The sequence below is a fragment of the Mizuhopecten yessoensis genome, unplaced genomic scaffold, assembly GCF_002113885.1.
Source record: "Mizuhopecten yessoensis strain PY_sf001 unplaced genomic scaffold, ASM211388v2 scaffold8989, whole genome shotgun sequence".
Classification (NCBI taxonomy): Eukaryota; Metazoa; Mollusca; class Bivalvia; order Pectinida; family Pectinidae; genus Mizuhopecten; species Mizuhopecten yessoensis.
The window spans coordinates 262,978-287,458 of NW_018407823.1; the positions used below are offsets into that span (position 1 = coordinate 262,978).

The 24,481-nt window shown below is 37.2% G+C and overlaps 1 protein-coding gene across 10 annotated transcripts in view; it reads left to right on the forward strand.

The window, feature by feature from the left end:
* The window catches only part of LOC110456976 (myosin-IIIb-like), a 157,847-nt gene extending 136,301 nt beyond the window's left edge, over nucleotides 1–21,546 (forward strand). For 8 of the 10 annotated variants that reach the window (XM_021508051.1, XM_021508052.1, XM_021508048.1 and 5 more), the window contains 6 exons: nucleotides 427–548; nucleotides 3,117–3,179; nucleotides 5,454–5,561; nucleotides 7,300–7,416; nucleotides 13,557–13,982; nucleotides 15,268–21,546. In XM_021508051.1, the coding sequence (XP_021363726.1) occupies nucleotides 427–548; nucleotides 3,117–3,179; nucleotides 5,454–5,561; nucleotides 7,300–7,416; nucleotides 13,557–13,982; nucleotides 15,268–15,487 (1,056 nt within the window). In that variant the 3' untranslated portion in view covers nucleotides 15,488–21,546. Of the gene's footprint in view, nucleotides 1–426; nucleotides 549–3,116; nucleotides 3,180–5,453; nucleotides 5,562–5,840; nucleotides 6,506–7,299; nucleotides 7,417–13,556; nucleotides 13,983–15,267 lie in introns of those variants that run through there. The other 2 variants (XM_021508053.1, XM_021508054.1) reach the window with 2 other exon arrangements.
* The last annotated feature ends 2,935 nt before the right edge of the window (nucleotides 21,547–24,481 follow it).

Sequence of the window (24,481 nt, forward strand, 5' to 3'; positions counted from 1 at the left end):
TTGATACAGGTTTCCTTTATTGTCATGGTCTATTTTATACAGGTTTCCTTTATTGTCATGGTCTGTTTTATACAGGTTTCCTTTGTTGTCATGGTCTGTTTGATACAGGTTTCCTTTATTGTCATGGTCTGTTTGATACAGGTTTCCTTTGTTGTCATGGTCTGTTTTATACAGGTTTTCTTTATTGTCATGGTCTGTTTGATACAGGTTTCCTTTAATGTCATGGTCTGCTTGATACAGGTTTCCTTTATTGTTATGGTCTGTTTGATACAGGTTTCCTTTGTTGTCATGGTCTGTTTTATACAGGTTTCCTTTATTGTCATGGTCTGTTTTACACAGGTTTCCCTTATATTCAGGGTATAGCTTCTGATAGTTGCATTAAAAATTGAAATGTTATGGTAAGATTTATTACAACATCAATTTTAGCTGAACAATTTTGTTCCTGATCCTGACTACCCTGGGTCTGAGGAGGAGGTGCCAGTTACCGTAGTAAGAGCCGACGTACATCCCCCTCCACCGTCAGTACCAGAACACTTAATCCGTAAAAGGTAATTATGATGGTCTTGGTGAATTACATTTAATGAATACTCCATTATGTAATACAAGTGTGAAAAAAACTTAAGTCAGGCTTCAACCTGGCTTAACTCGAGCAATCATGCATAGGAGTAGAGAAAAACAGCCGCCTATAATGTCCTTGTTATGGAGTAAAACCTTGATATAAGGTCCCTCATTTATATACAATAAAACCTTGATATAAGGTGCCTCATTTATATACAGTAAAACCTTGATATAAGGTCCCTCATTTATATCAGTAAAACCTTGATATAAGGTCCCTCATTTTGATACAGTAAAATCTTGATATAAGGTCCCTCATTTATATACTGTAAAACCTTAATATAAGGTCCCTCATTTATATACATTAAAATCTTGATACAAGGTCCCTCATTTATATATACAGTAAAACTTCTGTATAATGTCCCTTGTTTATATACAGTAAAACCTCTGTATAATGTCCATTGTTTATATACAGTAAAACCTCTATAATATCCCTCATTTTTTTATACAGTAAAACCTCTGTATAACATCCCTTGTTTATACAGTAAAACCTCTGTATAATGTCCTTCATTTATTTACTGTAAAACCTCTGTATAATGTCCCTGGTTTATATACAGTAAAACCTCTGTATAACGTCCCTTGTTTATATACAGTAAAACCTCTGTATAATGTCCCTTGTTTATATACAGTAAAACCTCTGTATAATGTCCCTTGTTTATATACAGTTAAACCTCTGTATAATGTCCCTGGTTTATATACAGTAAAACCTCTGTATAACGTCCCTTGTTTATATACAGTAAAACCTCTGTAAAATGTTCCTCATTTATATACAGTAAAACCTCTGTATAATGTCCCTGGTTTATATACAGTAAACCTCTGTATAATGTCCCTTGTTTATATACAGTAAAACCTCTGTGTAACGTCCCTGGTTTATATACAGTAAAACCTCTGTATAATGTCCCTGGTTTATATACAGTAAAACCTCTGTATAACGTGCCTTGTTTATATACAGTAAAACCTCTATAATATCCCTCATTTTTTTATACAGTAAAACCTCTGTATAACGTCCCTTGTTTATATACAGTAAAACCTCTATAATATCCCTCATTTTTTTATACAGTAAAACCTCTGTATAACGTCCCTTGTTTATATACAGTAAAACCTCCGTATAATGTCCTTCATTTATATACTGTAAAACCTCTGTATAATGTCCCTGGTTTAGATACAGTAAAACCTCTGTATAATGTCCTTTGTTTATATACAGTAAAACCACTGTATAATGTCCCTGATTTATATACAATAAAACCTCTGTATAATGTCAATTTATATACAGTAAAACTTCTGTGTAACGTCCCTCGTTTATATACAGTAAAACCTCTGTATGACGTCCCTTGTTAATATACAGTAAAACCTCTGTATAATGTCCCTGATTTATATACAATAAAACCTCTGTATAATGTCCTTCATTTATATACAGTAAAACCTCTGTATAATGTCCCTGGTTTAGATACAGTAAAACCTCTTTATAATGTTCTTTGTTTATATACAATAAACCCTCTGTATAATGTCAATTTTTATACAGTAAAACCTCTTTATAATGTTCTTTGTTTATATACAATAAACCCTCTGTATAATGTCCTTCATTTATATACGGTAAAACCTCTGTATGACGGCCCTGGTTAATATACAGTAAAACCACCGCATAATGTCCCTGGTTTATATACAGTACAACCTCTGTATAATGTACCTCATTTATACAGTAAAACCTATGTATAATGTCCCTCATTTATACAGTAAAACCTCTGTATAATGTCCCTCATTTATACAGTAAAACTTCTGTGTAACGTCCCTCGTTTATATACAGTAAAATCTCTGTGTAACGTCCCTCGTTTATATACAGTTAAACCTCTGTATAATGTCCCTCATTTATATACAGTAAAACCTCTTTATAATGTTCTTTGTTTATATACAATAAAACCTCTGTATAATGCCCCTTATTTATATATACATTAAAAAAGCTTAAAATCTACATCCTGTGGTAAAATAATCTCCTAGTTACTACAGGGTGTGTCTTAATCAATATAATGCTTTTCGGATTTATTTTGATACATAAAAAGGGAAAGATTAATTGAGCAAAGCAGTTTCAGTTGCGTTTCTTGCACTTCCTCCTTTATCGGAAATGTGGAATAAGCGAGATATCCATCATTGGAGGTTTCAGAGGTTGACACCTATGTACGATATGATATATCGGTGCAGCCCTGTAAGTATGGCCTAGTTTCTTGATACAGCTATTAATGCCAGCAGCCACTTGATACAGCTATTGATGCCAGCAGCCACTTGATACAGCTGTTGATGCCAGCAGCCACTTGATACAGCTATTGATGCCAGCAGACACTTGATACAGCTATTGATGCCAGCAGCCACTTGATACAGCTGTTGATGCCAGCAGCCAGCTGGTCTGTGTTAACTTGTTGCTAAAACAGTTTCCTGGTAGGATGCTGTCACTCTCTGGCGTGAATCAAAGGGAGCTAACTGCATGATTCAATGTCTTATTATTCCAGTGAGACGAAATCAGTAATGAAGACAGAAAATGAGTCCTATTATCATGATATAACAGAAGATATGTAAGTATTCCAAGGCCAGGCATTTCTCAAGGTCAAGGTCACAACAATGATCAAGATCAAGGTCATTTATCTCTCAATGTTATTTTTATGTCTTTATCTATTTATTTGAAACCAAGGTAGTTTTTTTTCTAATTCGTTTTTTTGTTTTTTTGTTTTGTTGGCATTAAAAATCTGCTTTGAAATATAATTAATATGTAAACATTCTTGGCTTTTATTATATTTTTATTTACATCTACAACCTACTGTATAATAGTTAGTTTTATACGTGTTACTTCTCTGCGCTCCAAGTAGGCAGAAACAACCATTATTTGGCACTTACTATTAAGTTCCTATTACCTATTATATGTATGAAAATGTTATTAGTCACCAAAGGAAAATTCATAATCATTTAATGGACAAAGTATATCCTCCATTAATTTTGGATTTTTAAATTATTTTCACAGACCGTTTAATGAATTTATGTTAAATGAGTTCTTTCAGTCATAGAGATGAAATGACACGTTCGGTTCAGTTTCTGATTCGATTAAAACATTATACCCTTAAAAATGTCATTCTGATACTCGGGCACAAAAATTACACATCACAAAATTGAACCTGTTATATACATGTAGTTTATAAATCCATGTCATTTGATGCCTTGAACTTATCACTTCGTGTACGGCTTTATTTAACGGAATTGTGAAAGCTTTACTGATATAAATAACTGAAGAAAAACTGACAATAATATTTTAAAAATTTAAGCTATTAATCATAAACCTGTTGGCAAGCTTATTTATATGTTATGAAAAAATTGTTTTACCTTAGCCCTTTCACCCCTATGTTATGTAAGTCAACTCGTCTATGTATTGATCTGGTTGAGTCCATTGTGGTCTACAGTGGTGAAAGGGTTACAGAAGCCTTGCTGTCCAGTCAGAAAGCAGTGATGAGATATTATATTTTGATTCAAAGTTAAGTTACGATTCAATTCAATTTGTTTTTGTCCATCACTCTAGGGGGTTGACGACACAAAGCCCCTTTTAAACCTTTCACCACTGTAGACCATAATGGACTCATCAAGATCAATGCATGGTAGAGTCTACTAAAGTTACCAAGGGGTGAAAGGGTTAAGTAGAAAATTTGGTGTGATTTGGATGATAAGCGCCATGGATACTGGTAGGATAGGGAAGCCTCGATCTCTTACAGTTCCTCAATTAATTGAAATCGAGCATAGACAACATGGCAGAATCTTGCTTATAATTGAAGTTATTGTTTAATTCCAGTATAAGCAAGATTTGTGGTGTTGTCCACACTCCTTTTGAATTTGATTTGGTCCATCAGCTGTAGTAGATTGTAACACTTGTAGATAATGTTACATGTTGTTTAGATCAGGGATCGGTGTGATAATTAGACAGTTTGTCTCCCTTAATTTATACCTCTGCTCACAGCAATGTTTCTTATTCAAAATATTGATGGTGAAATATTTCAGCTCACCTGTGCCAACTTTTTTGTTTTGACTTCTGCTGTTGTTTTAAATGAGTAGTAGCTGGTGGGATGTTTCATTGGGCTTACATTGACAGTACAGAAATAAAGCCTGTGTTTGTGTGATTATGACAAGTTTTCTTTGAATGTCTGTTACAAACAAAGAAAAATGTTCCCCCTGTCACAGGTATTATTTATGTTTCTTACTAAAGATAAATGAGAAAGTTCTGCCCCCTGTAACAGGTGTTAATTATTTAAGAATTCTTGAAGGTTAGAGGCAAGTTGTCCCAAAGTTAGGTGGTTGGGTGGTGCATTGGATAGCACACTTGCCTTTCACCAAGGCGTTTGGGGTTCGATTCCACAAGCGGACATGATTTTTTGGTCCATTCTCAAGCTGTATTATCTCATTGTCTTAAAGATAAGGTACATATATACATACCTTCAGCCTTACTAGAATTATTTCATTTGAAGAAAAAAATTCTGAAGATAGATTTTTGCCTTGGTTTCTTACAGCACTATTTCTTTCAGGAAAAATGTAAATCATATTAAAAACAAAAAACTGTATTTATTGATTTGATTTTGTAGTTTACTGGTACCAGTATAATATTTCACCAGTAAAAAAAAAAAAAAAAAAAAAAAAAGAAAAAAAAAAATNAATTGATACAAAAGCTTCCATGGTTTTGACTGGAGATGGTTTTTTCTTCACATTTCTGGCTAAGCTTTTTCCACCTCTCTTTGATTTGCAAAGCAATGGAGAATCTGTATGTTTGAGCTTTGTTTTGAGATGGCTAGCGTTTTTATACTGATTTTGTTCAGATTGGCCCCTCCCTCGGAGTCTGACTCCACCTATCACGTGCCCTCGGACCAAATCGTAGACTGGGACGTCCCTCTCCTTCAAGCTAAACATAATGCTCTTTCACTCATGTAAGTATACTGCCTCACTGAATAAGTCATTGTATCTTTTCCTATATGTGATTACCTCCCCTACATGTTTAATTATATCCCTTACATATTAAATTACCTCCCCTGTTCATGACAAATATCATCACTTATGCAGTCATCTTTAGTTATGTCATCTGTATATATAGCAGTTACCTCCCTTTTATGAGTTATCATCCCTGTATGGATAGGTTACCTCCCTTTGTGTAGTAGTTTCCTCCCCTTTATGTGCATTAAAATGTAGTTTGCTTTTACTATAAACAGGTCATATTAACTGAAAGCTTAAAAGGAGTGGGACTATAGGAAACCATTCTTATTGAAAGCTGCATACCAATCAGTTACAAGCTTGGAGGAAAGTCGGAAACCATGGCAGCACTTCCCCTTATTATAGATTGAAGCTGTTTTACATGATAACCTTCGGTTATTTTCATAACCTTGAAGGATCCGTGACCACTGCCTAAAACTGTTTTTCCCCGCACGTCTTGAAAAATAATTTCTGGAAAGAACACCATTCCTTGCCGGCCTTTGACACAAAAAAACAGTTATAGATATAATAAATAAAATATAATCAATAAGAGTGTTCGGAGTGCAATAAAAAATATCAGACGGGGTTGACTGGGACGCGAACCTTGGACTTAACGAGGTTGGACTTATCTCTGTAACAGATCGAGGTACCTGGTCTACGGAAGTGTTCTAGCCCAAATTGTGCTTCAGTTATACCCCAGAGTTTTTGCAAGCTATTTTGGGAATGGGCCCCTGAGCAGGAATTTGGGAAAATATCATCGGCATTTGTCAAAAATTGGGAAATTTCATCAGTGTCCCCACATGTAAAGGTTTGGGAAAATATCATAAGTTTTGAAAAATAAAACCTACAATGTGATTTCCAAAAATAATCCTCCAGCTGTTTTTTTACAGTAAAATGTATACCTATAAATAAACACATCAATTTTCAGAGATTTTGTTTATTCAATTTAATTTTTTTGTTATTAATGAATTTTGAATGCTCCTTCATGGACGGTAATACTTTGAACGTTGCACATATAACGACTGGAAACTTGTATAAACATGCCTTTTAATCTAATTGGGAATATAAAGACTGAAATTGGGAAAATATAGGGTCATTTTTCAATTAGGAACGGGTCCCTGTACCGGACCCTATAAACACCTGGCAAATACCCTGTATCCTAACGAGATAAAGGGAGGTTACTGTACAAAACGCCAGTGGGGCAGGAATCCAAAATGTACAATCTTTTATCATGACCATACGGCAGTTCTTAACTAGCCTGTTTTACTAAATGTGGACTAGTCAATTAGCTTTAAAAAAGCTATTTTGTGAATAAAAGCCTGAAGTTTTGGTGTCTTATTAGGGGTTATTGTATCATCTTGATGATAAGATAATCAGTGTCTATGGGATAGTCATGTGACTTTTAGGATGGTCATGTGACGTAAGGTATGATCATGTGACCTGGGTAGCCGCTTCTCTGATCACTTTTAATGGTCTTTCTTAAAACTTCATAACTTTGCATTCTTTTCACATTATGATTAATATCTATTATCAGAATAGTTTTTCAAGTATCATTTTTTTTTTTTTTTTTTTTTTTTTTTTTTTTTTTTAATGTTGCTCTAACATTTGCTTTTTCTCTTATCACATATTTTCCCACATTTTCCAAATTGAAAATTTTGCATCACCAAAAAAAAATCCATTGATTGATTACTAATTCAGTAAAGAAAACAAAACAAATGGTGTTCACAAACCTACCGACGACTCCGAGGACAAAGACGATTCCGACTCTGAGCGAACAAAATTGGCGCGATCCATCGCCGAAGCTATTTTGAACAAGTCAGTGTTGTGACACAATGTTTAAGCCTCTAGTTGAGTAGTATTGCTGCTAAGCTTGCGTAGTTGTGTGGCGTAGTTTGACGGTGGTGGCGTTTGTTGATGGAGTTTGTATCTGGGTGTACGGGTCCTGTTACTACCAAAGCAACATTTCAGTCGGACTTTGCAGTCATGAGCACATGCATGGATTAAATCACATTCACTTTGGATTTATTGACGCATGTAACACTAGCACAACCAATAAACTACAAACTCGGGGAATAACGATTCCCATAGGCTAATGACACATGTAAACTCTAACACAACCAATATACTACAAACTCGGGGAATAACGATTCCCATAGGCTAATGACCCATGTAAACACTAACACAACCAATATACTACAAACTCGGGGAATAACGATTCCCATAGGCTAATGACCCATGTAAACACTAACACAACCAATATACTACAAACTCGGGGAATAACGATTCCCATAGGCTAATGACCCATGTAAACACTAACACAACCAATATACTACAAACTCGGGGAATAACGATTCCCATAGGCTAATGACCCATGTAAACACTAACACAACCAATATACTACAAACTCGGGGAATAACGATTCCCATAGGCTAATGACCCATGTAAACACTAACACAACCAATATACTACAAACTCGGGGAATAACGATTCCCATAGGCTAATGACCCATGTAAACACTAACACAACCAATATACTACAAACTCGGGGAATAACGATTCCCATAGGCTAATGACCCATGTAAACACTAACACAACCAATATACTACAAACTCGGGGAATAACGATTCCCATAGGCTAATGACCCATGTAAACACTAACACAACCAATATACTACAAACTCGGGGAATAACGATTCCCATAGGCTAATGACCCATGTAAACACTAACACAACCAATATACTACAAACTCGGGGAATAACGATTCCCATAGGCTAATGACCCATGTAAACACTAACACAACCAATATACTACAAACTCGGGGAATAACGATTCCCATAGGCTAATGACCCATGTAAACACTAACACAACCAATATACTACAAACTCGGGGAATAACGATTCCCATAGGCTAATGACCCATGTAAACACTAACACAACCAATATACTACAAACTCGGGGAATAACGATTCCCATAGGCTAATGACCCATGTAAACACTAACACAACCAATATACTACAAACTCGGGGAATAACGATTCCCATAGGCTAATGACCCATGTAAACACTAACACAACCAATATACTACAAACTCGGGGAATAACGATTCCCATAGGCTAATGACCCATGTAAACACTAACACAACCAATATACTACAAACTCGGGGAATAACGATTCCCATAGGCTAATGACCCATGTAAACACTAACACAACCAATATACTACAAACTCGGGGAATAACGATTCCCATAGGCTAATGACCCATGTAAACACTAACACAACCAATATACTACAAACTCGGGGAATAACGATTCCCATAGGCTAATGACCCATGTAAACACTAACACAACCAATATACTACAAACTCGGGGAATAACGATTCCCATAGGCTAATGACCCATGTAAACACTAACACAACCAATATACTACAAACTCGGGGAATAACGATTCCCATAGGCTAATGACCCATGTAAACACTAACACAACCAATATACTACAAACTCGGGGAATAACGATTCCCATAGGCTAATGACCCATGTAAACACTAACACAACCAATATACTACAAACTCGGGGAATAACGATTCCCATAGGCTAATGACCCATGTAAACACTAACACAACCAATATACTACAAACTCGGGGAATAACGATTCCCATAGGCTAATGACCCATGTAAACACTAACACAACCAATATACTACAAACTCGGGGAATAACGATTCCCATAGGCTAATGACCCATGTAAACACTAACACAACCAATATACTACAAACTCGGGGAATAACGATTCCCATAGGCTAATGACCCATGTAAACACTAACACAACCAATATACTACAAACTCGGGGAATAACGATTCCCATAGGCTAATGACCCATGTAAACACTAACACAACCAATATACTACAAACTCGGGGAATAACGATTCCCATAGGCTAATGACCCATGTAAACACTAACACAACCAATATACTACAAACTCGGGGAATAACGATTCCCATAGGCTAATGACCCATGTAAACACTAACACAACCAATATACTACAAACTCGGGGAATAACGATTCCCATAGGCTAATGACCCATGTAAACACTAACACAACCAATATACTACAAACTCGGGGAATAACGATTCCCATAGGCTAATGACCCATGTAAACACTAACACAACCAATATACTACAAACTCGGGGAATAACGATTCCCATAGGCTAATGACCCATGTAAACACTAACACAACCAATATACTACAAACTCGGGGAATAACGATTCCCATAGGCTAATGACCCATGTAAACACTAACACAACCAATATACTACAAACTCGGGGAATAACGATTCCCATAGGCTAATGACCCATGTAAACACTAACACAACCAATATACTACAAACTCGGGGAATAACGATTCCCATAGGCTAATGACACATGTAAACTCTAACACAACCAATATACTACAAACTCGGGGAATAACGATTCCCATAGGCTAATGACGCATGTAAACACTAACACAACCAATACATTTCAACATACGATATTTATCCAGCAATAAGCCCATGCCTGGTGATAAGCCAACCCATATCTATTGTAGTTAAATGAAAAGAAAACAAATACTGTTTCACTGTCAGATAATATTAAGGCCATCCCACTATTTAGAGTTGTCTCCGCGGGATAAATACAATACTTTATTTACCGTCAATATGACATATACAGGGAAGTCACTTTAATTCCCAGCAAAAGTTGCTGGATTATAAGTTTGGAAGATTACTGAAACAGTTTGTATTTTGTCCCCTAAACCACTGACTGGGAGTAAGACAGTTAGGTAAGCAGAAGTTGGACTAAAGGCTTGAACTATTACAAGTCAGACTGGATCACAGTCTTTAGTCTGCTTCACTACTCTCCATTATATCAACATGACAGCTCAGATTGTAGAAATCAACTGAAGAGTTGCTTACGTAGATCTTCAAGCTCTTTATTTTGCTTTTAGTAATACTATAATCAACTAACCCAGGTAACATAAGAAAATGTCTCCCTTCAATTGATTCTATCAAGTCAAAAATAATTATCATTATCATATGCTTCAAAAATAACTGGTTTTTTTATGTATATACCTTAGTCACCTGTCAATAAGCCCATGCCTGGTAATAAGCCCACCTATATCTGCAGTACAGCTGTGTGTGACACCTAGTATTAAATATAGTATTGCTATAAATCAGATTGCATTCATGACATGAACAAGTTTATCCTATGATTTACCTATATTTATCTGTCAATAAGCCCATGCCTGGTAATAAGCCCGCCCATATCTATTGGGTTTCAGTAGAAATACCAACGAAAGCTGTTTCAATGTGTTGTTGTAAGCACATTACTTTACCTATTGTCGGAGATTATGTGTTGGCCTCGGCTTATTGCAGATAGAATAGTATTTCCGTATCGTTTGTAGATGGTCTGTCTTTGTTTTTGTGCGATTTTGGACAGAATGAGTTACTGGACTGCATGTATAAGTCTTCCTCTGCTTTGTATTGATCATTATTATATTCAATTTGGTGCACCCTTCATTCTGATTTCATACAAATTGTATTTTTATATGTTTGTGTCTTCATATCCATTTAAACATATTGTTTCTGACAAATATACCATCAATGTAAAATGATTTCTCAATAAAATCTTAACTTTTCAAAATTATATACCACTGGAACTGTGTCAAATGAAACAAAACCTTTTCAACTTGCCATTACATTACATCAGCGTTTTAAACGCCTCACAAAGGAAGATTTGGAAGGTTATAGAGGAATCATCCTATCTGTTGGTCTGAACCTCCTGAGCAGAAATCCTCCTAAAATATCTATTGGAATTATTGTAACTAATGGCACAGTTAACTTACATTATATGTAGATATGCATGCAGAGGCCTTGTAAGCACAACTCCTACTTAACTATTTGTTGGATTTGTTTGTCACTTGGCACAGTGAATTAAGTACATCGTATAGAGATATCCCTGAAGAAATTAAGGACTTTGCAATTTGACCTTTTTTAATTCTTGGAGTTATCTCCCCTAGAATTTAAAATTCTTCTCCACGAATCTTGTTGTTACAACTTCTCTTTTAACTTTTACCGCCAGAAACGTTTTAAGCCAAACCCCTCCTTAACCACTTATTGGAATTTTTTATAACATGCTACAATGAAATTACATTATAAGGAGATGTGTGTGGAGGGATTTGTGATTGGGGAAATATACCTCCTGCAAACAAGGTTTGAATACGCAGATAAAAAAGAAGCGGGGTTATATATATCTTTGTGAGTTCGCTCACAATTTCTCTAGATCTAATGAAAACTAAACATTTCAGGAATATGTTAATTTATTTTCAATGGTTTACAAATTTTAAAGAGATTTATTTTGTATGTACCATTTCAACACCTGGTACCAAAGCTTTCCCATTTGTGTTTGTTGTAACACGTCATGGTCAAAGTTAACCAAAGTTGATGCGAAAGACTCTTAAACAGGTAAACAGGTAACAGGTCTTATTTGCACCGACACTTGGTACTGAAATTAGAATGATTTAAAAACTTGTACTCTGACGAAATCTCTGGTAGACATTTCATAGACATGTTCATAGACATTTCTGTATGAGGTTAATACTTTCTGCCAATATTTGACTAATATATATTTATTTCTCGCTATCAATTCATCAGCATTGCACATTTTACGCACTCTATTGTAAACTGATCTTTAACTTGGGGTCCTGTACCACTGCCAAAAACGTTTGTATAAGAAACAGATTTTCCAGCATGTCTATATATAGCTTTGATAATAAATCATTCGTGAAAAGAAACCGTAACTTGCGGGACTTTTATGAAAAAATCACAAAGATGAAAATACACAAAATGTAATCAACAACAGTGTTCTGAGTGTAAACATTTCCACTGGGATTCGAACCCAGGACCTCAGATTGTTACACTATCAACTGAACCAACTGAGCTATCCTGGCCCAGCTGTGCTAAAGTTATATCCAAAAGGGGAGGTTACTGTAGATGTGAAAAAAGCACAGTGCAGTGGGACAGGGATCCTTAAGTTATATATAATTTGGTTCGGTGTATTATTATTATGACTCAAAACTCTTGACCAAGATTCTTATAATATTGTAACAATTTCTATTTTTCATTCATTTCAATTTATGCAAAATCACGGAGAAGTCCTATTTCATTTCTCTGACTTCTGTTTTATTGAATTATCATCATTTACAAGCTTGTTATTAACAATTTATTTTCTCTTTTTTTTTTAGATTTTAAAATCATTTAGGATAATATAGATTAAGTTGACCTACTAGAGTACTCACTTTACAATCCTTTTATTTTATTATCATTATTTTCTGCGCTACAATACTGGTATTTAGTGGTACCTTGTTAGTATGGATATTTTGGTTCGCATAAATGTACGGTAGATAAACAAGTCTCACAGTACCAGCTCTTAATTATGAGACAATTAAAAATCGAACAAGTAACACCAAATTCGCTCATGCAGGTTCAGAACACTATTTTGAGTTACCTGGGTATTTCCATGGTGTTTTATAAGTTCAAGGGTTACGAAAGTTACGACTGATAATGACTCGTCATCGTCCGAATCCAACGTTACGACTGACTGTATGACTCGTCCGAATCAAAAGTTACGACTGACTGTATGACTCATACGAATCAAAAGTTACGACTGACTGTATGACTCATCCGAATCAAAAGTGACGACTGACTGTATGACTCATCCCAGCCATGAGTTGGATTCAATTTCATAGAAAAAATGTCTTTCTGTGAGTGAAGTGTGCACTTCATTGAGAAATTTGTCAGAATTTAAGCTTGTTCTACCAGACCATGAAAGTTCAGACTAACAAGGTTCCACTATACAAGATACCACGACCATGCCTTACTCCTCTAGTCGTACCTGGTGGTCACCTATAATATTCTCATTTTATCCCTGACAGAGGGGACTCCTCTATTCCTTTGACCAATGGTCATCATTACATCGAAGAAGATCCTGCCCCCATTCATGATGAACTCCAATCAGAATACAGTAAACAGGATCTTGCAAAACGATTGGAGGATGAATGTGCTGGAAGTGTGGTGTCACTATGGCAACAACGTCAGCGTAAACCCAATGAAAGCGGCACCAACGGGACCAACACACAACCCCCTCCCCCGCCTCTGCACCCTCCCCCCAGTATACCTCGCAGCAGGATGGCGGCCCCTGTGCTGACGATTCCTCCCCCTCCTTCGTCTCCCCCTCCCCCTACGCCTCCCAGGAAGTCACCATCCCCGGTGGTCCTTAAAACTACGCCTCCAAAAGTTGATGTCAATGGCAATGAAAATATGATGTCTCCACCATCCGCTAGCAAAGTCAAATTTGCACTGTAAGTTGAAAGTGGATTTTCAAAACAACATGGAAAACAAATCATTCAAAAATTCACAAAAAGTATATTTACAGCAACAAAAAATGGTTTCTAAAATTAAAGAGCTGCATGAAATTGCCACAATGTATATGCAAGATAAAATTTTATTTGTACCGGTATTAATATATTTATTTAGGTCATTGATTCAACTACAACAGGTGGAGGTAATTTTTGTAGTTCATTTTTAGTGTCAAACAGTTTCCCTTATACAATTGGATTCTTCAGGACAAAATTAAAATATATTGCCCCTGAAGTTCGAAAAATTGTGGATTTAGAGAAGGGGTTTATTGAAATTCTAAAATCTGTGCCTTATACATGGGGAATTTCGAGCATCTCTTATAAGGATAAATTTACAATTTCTGTATCTTTAATATGTTCAGACAAACTCAGTATTATGATTTGAGATTGAACATGCAGGTGAGTGTGACTGTTGTTTTTTAGGTCACCTGAGCTTTAGCTCAAGTGACCTGTTGCTATCCGTCTTCGTCCGTCGTCGGTTAACATTTTACATTTTCAACTTAAGCTGAAATACTGTCAAAGGGATTTCATTGATACTTCATGGGAATGTTACTGACAACTCCCTGACCAAGTGTTCTACGGGGCCGTTTTAACTGAAACTTGGTAGGAATGATCAAATCATGCATGATGGTCCTGACAAAGTGTTTCTATATTTCAGGTCGATCAGATATCCAATATTGCCTCAACGGCCGCCATTTTGAAAAACTATTTCAAACTTAAAGTCAATTTCTACTGGGCCCATTTAACTGAAACTTGGTAGTAATGATCGACTCATGGTCCTGGCAAAATGTTTTTTTAGGTCCTTCAAAAATCCAGTACGGCGGCCATGGCTGCCATTTTGGAAAAAAACTATTTAAAACTTAAAATCAAGTTCTAATAGGCCGAATTAATTGAAACTCGGTCTAGGAATGATCAACTCATTGTCCTGAAAAATATAACTTTAAAGTTATACTTAACTATTTTTTACTCAAATTTTGGTAGGGATGATTGACATCATTATCTTCACTTCATATTTCAACAACAAAAATGAATACTGTAGGACTCAGGTGACCGTTAAGGCCTATGGGCCTCTTGTTCAGATTACCTCCCTCCCACGATACAAGACTGTCATTAAGTTTGACGGTAGTTATTTTACATTTACTCAAGGACATTAAAACATGTGACATGCTTTATCCAATTATAAAAGACCATTCGTTAAGACTAATCGAAAATTGGATATATTTTTCAGAACGCCTTCAATTATACCACAGTCCAGTACCAATGGTCATGTCAACGTCACCAGCGACAACAATGATCCGACATCTGATTTCAGAAAGAGGCTCCGTAAAACTAACATTGACCTATCACAAGACAATATATTCAAGGCTACCTCGGCTGAATCTGAGCCAAAGCATTTCGATTTCCGTTCACGACTGAAGAAAACGGGAAGAATTCCAGAGACCAAATAAAATTTGTGTAACTGTCCTTTTTATGGAATGCAATATTTTCGCCATGATCAGTTATCTAGATTGTTGTTATACTTTACACATGCCAAAGAGTAAGAGTAACGAAGGGTTCAATGTGATGAAACTTTAAAGTGTCCAGAAAAACAAAGTTCTAGTGTAAGTGTGCAGACTGATCGATCTTGTGGAGGCAAGCAACTGTTGATTTTAAGATATGCAGTCAATGTTTCTGTGATAAAATGTTGACGGATCATGTTAAACACCATGGTGCTCTCGTAAGACTACATTCTCGTAAGACTACATTCTCGTAGGACTACATTCTCGTAAGACTACATTCTCGTAGGACTAAATTCTCGTAGGACTAGCTACTTGTGGGGCTAATTGGGACCAAAAATGTTTTCTTCTTTACCGAGATTGCACTGTTCAGTAGCCTTTATAAGACTTGGGCTGAAAAAGTACTTTTTTGGCAAACAATTTACACAGTTTTCTAGTTCTGTACCCAGAATTCTTGTTAATCAAGCTGCATTTTTTTGAAACGGTGATATTTCAAAAAAAAAAATCCCAATAATAATATAAGGTTTAATAGGAAGCATCTTCAGTATTGTCGGCCATTAATTCTCAACTGAACGTTTTCACCCTTATGCAACTTTAGTGGACTAGCTCTCCCATGCATTGATCTGAATGAGTCCATGATGGTCTACAGTGGTGAAAGGGTTAAAAAGTGTTTTCTATAGTTGGTTGTAGACCTCTCTTACTTCTAAGGTTTGTTATATAACGTGTCAACATATGAAGAAAGATTAACTTTGGTGAGAGCTGTGGTAGTAACAGGATTTCTGTGCCTAGTTTTATAGCCAAAAACAGGCTGCTTTCCCGGGCTAAAAAGGGCTCTAACTCCCCAAAATGAAGAAAAAATCAGGAATATCTGCCAAATTCCAATAAAAAATTGATGCTTTATTTTCCTAATTCATGTAGGAACAAGCTGTTTTAAAATCACTGACCGAATTAATGACAGAGGCAGAATTTGTGGTGTTATGGGTATTTATCCTACTTTTGAGAATTTGTGGTTTTATGGGTATTTATCCTACTTTTGATAAACGTGTTATTGTATGATTGGTGCAAATAAAAAGTCACACTCGTTTTCATTCCATTTAACTTTTGTGTAACTTATTACAGTGAAATCTTGTATGAGATCACCATTTTAACACTGCCAGGGAATCAACTAACCACTTCTCATCTTAATGTTCTTGTGTATCTGTAGTCGTTGAGAGCATCAGGGGAGATAATCCAACATTTGTTGTTGTTCTGTGAGATTATAACAATGCTATTTATTTTGACTCTGTTGTTATATATATTATATTTAACAAATATTATGACGTTATGTACAAACATTTTATGTATATTTATTTTCTCAAGTTGAGATTAAGAATATTATGTATGTATAAGATTTTCAATTACGAGGTAATCTCTCTTGTTCAATATCTTGTGAAGATAGATCTATATCATACAACTTGATGATGTGATTATGTACATATTTTCTATGGTATCTGGATGTGAAATGTGTCGTACAGAATTATTACTGTTGTACTTGCTCAATCTTACTCCGTTAAATGTATTTATTTTTGAAATTATACTACCAATGTAATTAAAATTGAATAATTATACATTCCAATGACACTGTGATGTTCACTACATATGATACATATCTATTTATTCCAATCACGGCTTCAAAGTACGTTCTTGTCATGTGTCTGTCCATTGTCCGAAGTATCTGTCCTTTCATAAATACTGTATAGATATACCTGTTTTTATTTTTTTACGTTTTATTTTATTGTTTCGATTGAATTCTGTGATGATGATCTCAGAGTATTGATTTTATACACAAATAAATACTACATTACTCCTTATCCAGGGGAATGTGTCCCGTATAATCTGTATCTAAATTAACGCAGCCGTTTTCATCATACAATCTACATTGATAGTGATGGCCTGTTCTACTCAACAGATATTTAAGTCTTGATTCAAATCTATGGTTTTGTTCTCAAATAAATTCACAGGTTATCAATTCTTTGAACACCTGTAACAGAGGTAATATTTTTGCCATACATCTGCTAGGAGTCGAACCCGGGATCATTGGTTTACTAGTCTTACGCTCTACCAAATAAGCTAAAGAGAAACTCTCCCTAGCCTAGTCGGTAGGAAGTGTCTGATATTTTACCAGGATGACTTACTCCCTAGACAAGTTCTCCCTAGTAGAGTCGGTAGGAAGTGTCTGGTATTTTACCAGGATGACTTACTCCCTAGACAAATTCTCCCTAGCAGAGTCGGTAGAAATCACATGTAATTAACCCGACTCTATCAGAAGAGGAACCACATTCGCAGGGTTGGCAATTCAAAATATTTTTTCGAGCTACTGATATGAAACCACTCTGCAGCTTCTTTCTCCCACAGTTTTGGGAATGGTGCATGTGGCTTAATTTGCAATTAGGAAAGTATGTCTCGGTAATCCGTATTCAAAATTTTCAGTATTCAGAAAGTGGTTTAAAACAATAAGAAAAAAATCATCAATGACAAATGTAAGGTCATAGTTTGTATTGATCCCAGAATAAAGTATTGCTTCTGTTGATTTATTTCGAGACATTTCAAAATGTTGACAATGTTTATTTTTATACCCTTTATACTCGGTGTTGTGATGTTTCCCCTTTTCAATCTGCCCTGAATGATGCACTGGTTTATGTTGACTTTATAAACTCAAGGGAGGTAACTCAAGTACGACTCAATTTCCAATTGATAGAGAAATTTCATTTATGCAAATAAGTCATAATTGCCAACTCTCCCTATTTACGAAGGCGGCTCCTTAAACTTAACATCTTTATCCAGTGAAATTGCTAAAGTATTCAAATATTCTAAGATCTTAACGATTTCATCTGACAGATAACACAAACGACAGTAACTGTATGTAATTTTAAAAGATAAGTTTAATTGTCTCTAGGGGGTGTAAACACACATTTTATATATGTTTTTATTTTTTAGTTTGAGCACACAAAATCTCCCCCATGTAAATTTCGAAAGGTTGGCAAGTATGATAAGTACTAAATGTGTTTTGCTTCTGAACAATGGTGTATTGTTTGTTTTCTTGCATCGAGAGCTATAGCAGTTGAGTTACAGCTTTAAGATAGAGGAGGGACTATTCTGGACAACAAGCCAAACAGAGATTTGTTTTATGTAAACAATCCAAAGATGATCAAAGAATATCTCTGAAAACTTGTACTGAAAGGGTTAGCCATGCAATCTGCATGGAGTGTGAGCGGGCTAAACCTTACATTGGACCAGTCCCACTCAAGATACTTGTTGTATTCAAATACTAAGATGAAGGCACCGTAGTCTAGTGGTAGTACACTGGGCTCAATTTAGTAGCACGTATATCCGAATTTGTTTTAGTAACAGAGTCTCAGTTTAGTAAAACAGAGTTCAAAATTCAAATAGGTAACACAGAGTTCAAAATTCAGTTTAGTATCACAGTCTCAATTTAGTAACATAGAGTTCAAAAATCAGTTAAGTTCAAATTTAGTTTAGTAACAGCAGCTTCCAGTTCTTATCAGGTTCAACAAATATACAGCATGTTCGTAATTGTGACTTTGTTTTAAAGTTATACAAGTATTTGTTACTTTGTTGTGAACATTTTTTACACGTTATAAAGCGAGATTATCATAATGCGTAGATTTACAGGGAAACGTGTCGCAGAGAAAGTGATTGTCAATGACCAGGCCAAATCATTTTATTCTTGTTCGAGTAATTTTTGTGAATTTCTTTTCATGGTTGTCGGGGATTTAACTTTTAAAATTAACTCAACGTGATTAATGCAATTTTGCTTTTGTAAAAACACAGCAATTTTTACAAGCAATAATGTTTTGAGGGAATGATCATAAACAATGAACACAAATATACCAAATAACTTTTATCAACAGCATATAAAAAAATAGTCCGTTTTTTATTGGGAATTGTAGATTTTAGTGCAGAAATTAATTCCTGTACTCAGCTTTATATACTATTTAGTATGTTAATATCTTTTGTTGTCTATACATACTATTTAGTATGTTAATATCTTTTGTTGTATATATATACTATTTAGTATGTAAATAAAGATTTTGTGGAGTAATCACATGACACAGTATACATACAGCTTTAATGTACATGCAAAACGGAATATGGGATTGATAACAAAATTGTGATATGGTAGTTAGTGGCTTTACCAGATGTATGTTGTTTACATTGTGTGTGTCGTTATATTGGGCTATGTGTGATACCTTAAAGTGTAAACAAAGTCAAATTTTCAAATCGTCCTGTATCCTTACAAGTTTATGTGTGTGTATTATTTGTACAAATCGTCCTGTATCCTTACAAGTTTATGTGTGTGTATTATTTGTACAAATCGTCCTGTATCCTTACAAGTTTATGTGTGTGTATTATTTGTACAAATCGTCCTGTATCCTTACAAGTTTATGTGTGTGTATTATTTGTACAAATCGTCCTGTATCCTTACAAGTTTATGTGTGTGTATTATTTGTACAAATCGTCCTGTATCCTTACAAGTTTATGTGTGTGTATTATTTGTACAAATCGTCCTGTATCCTTACAAGTTTATGTGTGTGTATTATTTGTACAAATCGTCCTGTATCCTTACAAGTTTATGTGTGTGTATTATTTGTACAAATCGTCCTGTATCCTTACAAGTTTATGTGTGTGTATTATTTGTACAAAGTTGTGGAAACGTAATGATTTATATATATTTTGTCTACACAACTTATCTGTATCCGTTCCCATACACATGTACACAGACCTATATTGTCCGTTACAAAACTATTTATATATGTATACATATCTTCTAATGTATAGCCCGTACAATATATACATCTCTATACACCTGTATTGTTTGTGTGGATTGTTTACTGTTGACACATCAGTATATATGTGTGTTGTCTATAAACAAGTATCGGCTATAATCGTTATATATTTATACAGTGTGTCGAACAATTTTTGTCACAGTTTTCACACTTTTTCACCCTGGATTATAAGGGAGGGGAGAATTGATCATGACGGCAAAAACTCATAAACAATATAATATACGTAATTTTTAAATGTAAAGGGCAAGGAAAACATTGAGGAAAGGATTATAGATAGTTTGGGCCTTTTTTGGACCCCAAATCCATCGAAATCAAAATTCTTCAATAGAACTTTCAATAGACTTTCTTTATAATTTTGAATACTTCCCAGGTACTATTATGTAAACATTTATTTGTGTTTTTAATTATGGATGCCATGGTAACCAATTAATATATTTGCATAAATTAATAAATTTGAATATTCAGTCAATTTTGACAGGTTTTCACATATAGTTTTTCTCTCAGCTATCATAAAGCACACTCTTGAACAAACTCTATTATATTTCTCCTAAAGATGTATTACAGTTGTATACGCATTATCATTTGATGCTAAGTTTGTTCAAGCATGCGCTCTATAGTTCCAGGAGAAAATTAACTATGCAAAATATGACAATATTCACTGAATTTTCAAATTTTTCTAATTCATGAAAATTTGAAGTTGTCACCATGGCAACAATATTTAGAAATACAACTAAACGTTTCCATTATGGTATTTGGGAAGTATTCAAAATTACAGAAACAGTCGTTTGAAAGTTCATTTAAAGGTTTTGAATTGTGATGCATTTGGGGGCTAAAACACACCCAAACCATACATAGTCCTTTGCATTTCATTGATAAAATGGGAAAGTGTGATAGGGCGAAAGTTTGCCTGTGTACAGTAGTGTAAGTACACAGGTGATGACAATAACTATTATAGACGTGTATATAGTTTATTGTTGAAACGTAACTCTATATTTATACACAAAAACTTGTATATGGTGTGCATTCTCACTAAACTCATGACATGAATTTATGCAAGATATAAAGTTGATGAGATACATCGTTGTACAACCCGTTTGTATTGGAGTATGTATTTTTTAGCAGATTGACGAGAGGATAATAAAAATGACATATAACAAAACAAAATTTAGTTTGTTGTCTGTTGAAATGTTTTATTTATCAAAATTCACTTCACCTATTTTACAACAAGTACGTGTGAAACAACGAAGTTCTATCAACTTACATTAATCACTCCTATTGGCCCAGATGTTAGCCTGCGGGAGGAGGGGTCTTAATGTGGGCGTACACTGGAGTACCCAGAGAAAACCCACATCGTCGGTCAAGTGACCCCATACCTTTTCACGTCTGACCAAGGAATCCAATCAGCCATCTTTGTGAAAGACCAGTGTGCTATCCACTGCACCATCTGACCACCCCATGTGTTCTATGACTCCAGTTGGTCAAAGTTTAATTAATTGAAAATTAAAATGACAAAGTGATTGTTTTTAAATGCATTGTGTATAAGATATTTGGTTTCATGCCATCATAAATGATAAGAATATACATTTTAGTCCCTTAGTGTTTCTGGTACATATATTACATGCGACACCCCATAACCATGACTCGCATCAAATTAAGGAAAGTCGTGTAGGCCACCAGTGATACGATGAAAAATTACATCTTAAGATTTGGTTTGGTTTATTAGCTCACCTGGCGACTGCCCTCGAACCCTCGACCCAGTGGTGGAGGACTAGTGGTACATATGTAGCAGAATGTCAGACGCCTTAACCACTCGGCCACCGCGACCCAGGGATGGAGGGCTAGTGGTAGTAGAATGTCAGACGTCTTAACCACTCGGCCACCGTGACCCAGGGATGGAGGACTAGTGGTAGCAGAATGTCAGACGCCTTAAACACTCGGCCACCCCGACCCCGGGATGGAGGACTAGTGGTACATATGTAGCAGAATGTCAGCCGCCTTAACCCCTCAGCCACCACGACCCAGGGATGGAGGGCTGGTGGTAGTAGAATGTCAGCCGTCTTAACCACTCGGCCACCCCGACCCCGGGATGGAGGACTAGTGGTACATATGTAGCAGAATGTCATACGCCTTAACCACTCTGCCACCACGACCAAGGGGGGGAGGGCTAGGGGTAGCAGAATGTCAGGCGCCTTAACCACTTGGCCACCGCGACCCAGGGATGGAGTGCTAGTGGTAGCAGAAGGCCAGACGCCTTAACCACTTCGCCACCGCGACCCAGGAGTGGAGGGCTAGTGGCAGCAGAAGGGCAGACGCCTTAACCACGCGGCCACAGCGACCCGGGGATGGAGGACTAGTGGTACATATGTAGCAGAATGTCATACGCCTTAACCACTCGGCAACCGCGACCCAGGGATGGAGTGCTAGTGGTAGCAGAAGGCCAGACGCCTTAACCACTTGGCCACCGCGACCCAGGAGTGGAGGGCTAGTGGCAGCAGAAGGGCAGACGCCTTAACCACACAGCCACCACGACAAAGTGGTGGGGGGCTAGTGGTAGCAGAAGGACAGACGCCTTAACCACACGGCCACCGCGACCAAGGGGGGGAGGGCTAGGGGTAGCAGAATGTCAGCCGCCTTAACCCCTCGGCCCCCGCGACCAAGTGGTGGAGGGCTATAGGGGGAGCAGAAGGTCAGACCCCTTAACCACTCGGCAACCGCGACCCAGGGATGGAGGACTATTGGTAGCAGAATGTCAGGCGCCTTAACCACTCAGCCACAAGACCAAGGGGGGGAGGGCTATAGGGGTAGCAGAAGGGCAGACGCCTTACCCACTCGGCCACCACGACCAAGTGGTGGGGGGCTAGTGGTAGCAGAAGGTCAGACGCCTTAACCACTCAGCCACAAGACCAAGTGGTGGAGGGCTATAGTGGTAGCAGAAGGTCAGACGCCTGAACCACTCAGCCACCACGACCCAGTGGTGGGGGGCTAGGGGTAGCAGAAGGTCAGACGACTTAACCACACGGCCACCACGGCCCAGTGGTGGAGGGCGAGTGGTAGCAGAAGGGCAGACGCCTTAACCACTCGGCCACCGCCACCAAGTGGTGGAGTGCTAGTGGTAGCAGAAGGTAAGACGCCTTAACCACACGGCCACGACGACTCAGTGGTGGAGGACTAGGGGTAGCAGAATGTCAGACACCATAACCACTCGGCCACCACGACCCAGGGGTGGAGGGCTAGTGGTAGCAGAAGGTCAGACGCCTTAACCACACGGCCACCACGACTCAGTGGTGGAGGACTAGTGGTAGCAGAATGTCAGACACCTTAACCACCCGGCCACCACGACCAAGTGGTGGAGGGCTACTGGTAGCAGAATGTCAGACGCCTTACCCACTCGGCCACCACGACCAAGTGGTGGAGGGCTAGTGGGAGCAGAAGGTCAGACGCCTTAACCAATCGGCCACCACGACCAAGTGGTGGAGGGCTAGTGGTAGCAGAAGGGCAGACGCCTTAACCACTCGGCCACCGCGACCCAGGGATGGAGGGCTAGTGGTAGTAGAAAGTCAGACGCCTTAACCACTCGGCCACCGTGACCGAGGGATTGCGGGCTAGTGGTAGCAGAAGGTCAGACGCCTTACCCACTCGGCCACCACGACCAAGTGGTGGAGGGCTAGTGGTAGCAGAAGGTCAGACGCCTTAACCACACGGCCACCGCGACCCAGTGGTGGAGGGCTAGTGGTAGCAGAATGTCAGACGCCTTAACCACATGGCCATCGCGGAGCTTAAGATCCCCGAAACATTGATAAAAACTGTAACTACGCATTGGAAACTGTTTTTCCAGCTTGGATAAATTATTTCTGAAAGAAAAACCATATCCTGCGAGACTTTTATGAAAAACAAGAGGCCCAAGGGCCTTAGCGGTCACCTGAGTTATATCATAGGTACTGGTAGCTTTATTTTATTGTTTAGATGTGATGTGGAAATCAGCATGTAAACTAAGTGAAATACAATACTTGTCATGTCATCAATGGATAAGAATTTGAAAATATTGGTAAATGTTCCCTTTGGGGCCCCGCCCTAGCCCCTGGGGATGGGGCAGGAATCC